Consider the following 3,725-nt stretch of genomic DNA (forward strand, 5'->3'; position numbering starts at 1 on the left):
ACACACACACAGACACACACACACAGACACACACACAGACACACTGATTCCTGTAACTCGTCCTTCGTCTCAGTCTCCTCATCTGTGTCTCGCTGGCTTCTCCACTCAGCAGCAGTCACATGTTAATAATCACATGTGGATGTTGTATGTAAACATTCAGCCTTACATGTATGTCAGTTGCAGCAGATCTGCCGTGTTCCTTTCTGATCCTCTGGTGCAGGTCTTATAAGATGTCCACCCTCAAAATAACGAGCTTAAAGCAGTGTGATTTGATTCCTGTTTGATTTCCTTCCAGTTTGACTCGATTCCAGTATGATCTGACCTCTGAGATGCTGGAACAGTTTTTTTTAAGAATTAGTTTTCAAAATCAGAACACTTTGTTAAATTATGTCTTTTCAATTCCGTTCTTTTGATTGGTCACTCGATTCCTGATTGTTCAGGTCTATTGATTGGGTTAGGGTTAGGTTCCAGTTTGATTTGATCCCAGTGTGACTGTTTGGGTCTGTCGATTGCTGTGAGAGCTGCACGTGGACGATGGGGCCTGTAGATGGTGGCGTCCACAGAGCGGGGGGAGCTGCTGCACTGAGGGGTTAAATGAGCGGCGTGTGGACCTTCTGATGAGCGTGAGATTTCCAGGAAGTCAGAGAGGAGGACGGTGTTTTGTACGTGGAGCGTAGCTGGACATCAAAGACGTGGTCGTGCCGGCGTGCTGGCGGTGACACTGAGGAAAATGAGGATGAATAATGGAGCAGATTGCAGCAGTAATCACCATTAAACTGTATCTGGACCCACTTTATTCTCCAACATCAAACACATGGCCCCACTGGGACACACTAACACACACACAGCGCACACACATGATTTATTCTGCACACACACTTAAACACAGACAGAAAAGCTTCTGTGTTTGTAGAACGTCAAAGATAAGAGAGAAATTTAGATGAAAGAGCATTTTATTCTTTTTTTCCAGAGTCGCCTCGAGCTGAATGGCTTCAGGCAACGCAGACACAGGCACACACTTTTTACTTCACACACACAAACACACACTTCTTCTAAAGCGTGTGTGCCCAGTTTGAGTCGCACTCATGTGTCGGGTCGATCGAGCTGTGATCTCCCTCACAGATATTAGAGAGAGAGCGAAAACGGGACGGCTGCTCGGCCTATAATGAGGTTTTTAATGTTGACAGGGTGCGTTTGATTTCCACTCTGTGACCAAACAGGGGTCAGACTCATTACAGCGGGCGTGAAAACAGGAAGCTGGATGTTGAAGCAGTAATGCAGAGTGATGAGACCGCGGCTCTCAGACGTCCCCAGCACCGCCGCTTCCTGTCGTCAGGCTTCAAGCTGCCCAGTGACAGATGCTGATTAATCTGCCTGCAGCTGTTGATGTGCACGGGTGCATCAGTGAGAGCGAGGATGCTGAAGAAAAGCTTCTGCACTAATCGGGAGCCGCTCCATTTCCAAACACCACAAAACAAGCCAAACGCACGATGACTTTTGAACCCCTGAAAGCTTGCATTTTGTGCCGGCAGTGACTCAGACAGCAGAGAGAGAGCTGATTGAATCAGTGAGGTGAATTTCTGTCACAAGCAGAGAAACCTGAGGCGTCTTAGCGCTGAAATCCCAAGGACGACTCCCAAGGTTAGCATGCTGCCTCGCAGTTTTAAAGAAAGTCAGATATAATGCTTTCATCCTTTGGTCATACTCCAACGCTGTGCTGCTTTCATGACATTCAGCCTTGTAGTTTTTCTCTAACACCGGAGGCTGAGCGCTGAAAAGCAGCTTCCTGCTTTCAACACAAACCAGAGCCATAGACTCCACGCTTTGAAGCGTTCCTCTATGTTTGTTTTAGAAGAAGTTGGCATATTTGGACAAGAGGTTGGAGCGCTAATTTGTACAAAAGAACAGGAACCTCACAGCAGCTTTGTTATTGGTCACACGATGTCATTAAAAGGCTCCAACAGCACAAACACAGTGCAGACGTCCAATTCAGGGGAAGCTAGCACACAGCTAGCAGCTACCTGTGTCACCATCCACCTGTCAGTCACAGAGGCCACGCCCCTAATAATGCAATGCCTCGGTTTCCACGCATGCAACAAACAAACAACTAAAATCCTGTTGAATGCATGTAGACGTGGACTGACAGCTTGATGTGAAAGTCATCTCGATGTGTTGACTGGTGTCAGCGTGAGCTCAGACTAACAGCCTGTTGTTAGACATGTGGAGGACCCAGAACAGAGCCCAGAGGAACCCCACGAGCTGCTGATTGGTGACTGCATGTGGAAACACTCCTGCTGTTTCTCACTGAGGGTGATTTGATATAAACATGTTTATTCTTCTGTTTCTCAGTCCAGGCTAACCACCATGTGGCTGTCTGTACAGAGGAGTAAATACCACATGAGCTATGTACACACTCCTCTGAACCAATCAAACGTGATCCTCCCCTCGCACACTGGTGCCAGCCAATCACCGCTCTCCACTGCTCTCCTTCACACAGTGATTGTCTGTTCTCTCTGAGACATTAATCTGTGGTTTCCTTTTTCTGTTTCTTTCCCTCCATCTCATCACTCCCTCCGCTCCGCCCCCCCACCACTCAGACGAAGAAATTATCACTCCTACACTTATTACCTGTAAGTAACCTGTTTGACCTCTGACCCCTCACCTTCACACTGACATCAAAGCTGAAACACTGAATGTGTCCTGCCTGTAACCCTGATTACCCTGAACCTCTGACCTCTGACCCTGATTGTTTGATATTTAATCCCTGAACAGGTGATCTACCTGTGAGCAGCCCTTCTCTCTGTAGTCTGTAATTAATCTGATCACCTTAACCCATAGGTTTAACCTTTGACCCCTAACCCAGAAACCAGAAGAAGCATGCCTCAGTGTCAGGTCTCCACCCCTCTCCTGACCTTTGGCCCCTGGTGTTTAGAGCATGATTTTTCTCCAGTCTGATCTGTAACCCGGGACACGACCTTAAACTTTAGGTGTGAGGTTTCCTTTGACCTTTAACCTCTGCCACATCATGCACTCTGACCTCTGACCTCAGCCCTGTGTACTGTAGCATGAGGGTGATGTTTACTGACATGTTGGTGGAGGCGGCGTTACCACGGAGTCCAGATGCTGGGACGTCCAGAAAGGCAGATGCTTCTCTGAGGAGCAGAGCGAAAGCGTGACTCTTTTGTTGTCATGGTTGTCATGGCAGCAGACACTGAGGGTCAAACCCTGAGGAATCCCACACAGCATCGGTGAGGATGAGGAGAGCTCCTCAGTTCAGTTTTCTTTGTCCTCCTGAGACCCGAGAGAAACGAGAACAGCTGAGAAATCAGTGAAAGCCCAGGATGTCCTCTGTTTGGGACATCATGCCTAAGCTGGGTAGCTCAAATGAGTCAAAAGATACAGACCAAAATCAAGTGTCCATTACAGAGGACATAAATGAATAGACTGGGTCTCAGGAACAGCACCAAATCACAACAACAGTTCCCTCACTGTGCTTCATTTTGTAAAGACCCGACAATCATTTCACCTCCTATGAGCAAGCACTTGGTGACAGTGGGGAAGAAGAAACCTCCAGGAGATCCCCCAGCAGCCTACACCTATTGCAGCATAACTAAGGGAGGATTCAGGGCGACCTGGTCCAGCCCTAACTATATGCTTTAGCAAAAAGGAAAGTTTGAAGCCTAATCTTGAAAGTAGAGATAGTGTCTGTCTCCTGAATCCAAACT

The 3,725-nt window shown here is 47.6% G+C and overlaps 1 protein-coding gene across 1 annotated transcript in view; it reads left to right on the forward strand.

Annotated features, from left to right (window-relative positions):
* Positions 1-3,725, forward strand: part of LOC102314361 (receptor-type tyrosine-protein phosphatase mu) — a gene marked incomplete at its 5' end in the record, with an annotated part of 124,168 nt that overhangs the window by 48,026 nt on the left and 72,417 nt on the right. The window contains 1 exon segment of the mRNA XM_042215859.1: positions 2,598-2,630. Within this exon segment, the coding sequence (XP_042071793.1) occupies positions 2,598-2,630 (33 nt within the window).

This window comes from Haplochromis burtoni, unplaced genomic scaffold, assembly GCF_018398535.1.
Source record: "Haplochromis burtoni strain Fernald_Lab_line unplaced genomic scaffold, NCSU_Asbu1 Contig_842, whole genome shotgun sequence".
Taxonomy (NCBI): domain Eukaryota; kingdom Metazoa; phylum Chordata; class Actinopteri; order Cichliformes; family Cichlidae; genus Haplochromis; species Haplochromis burtoni.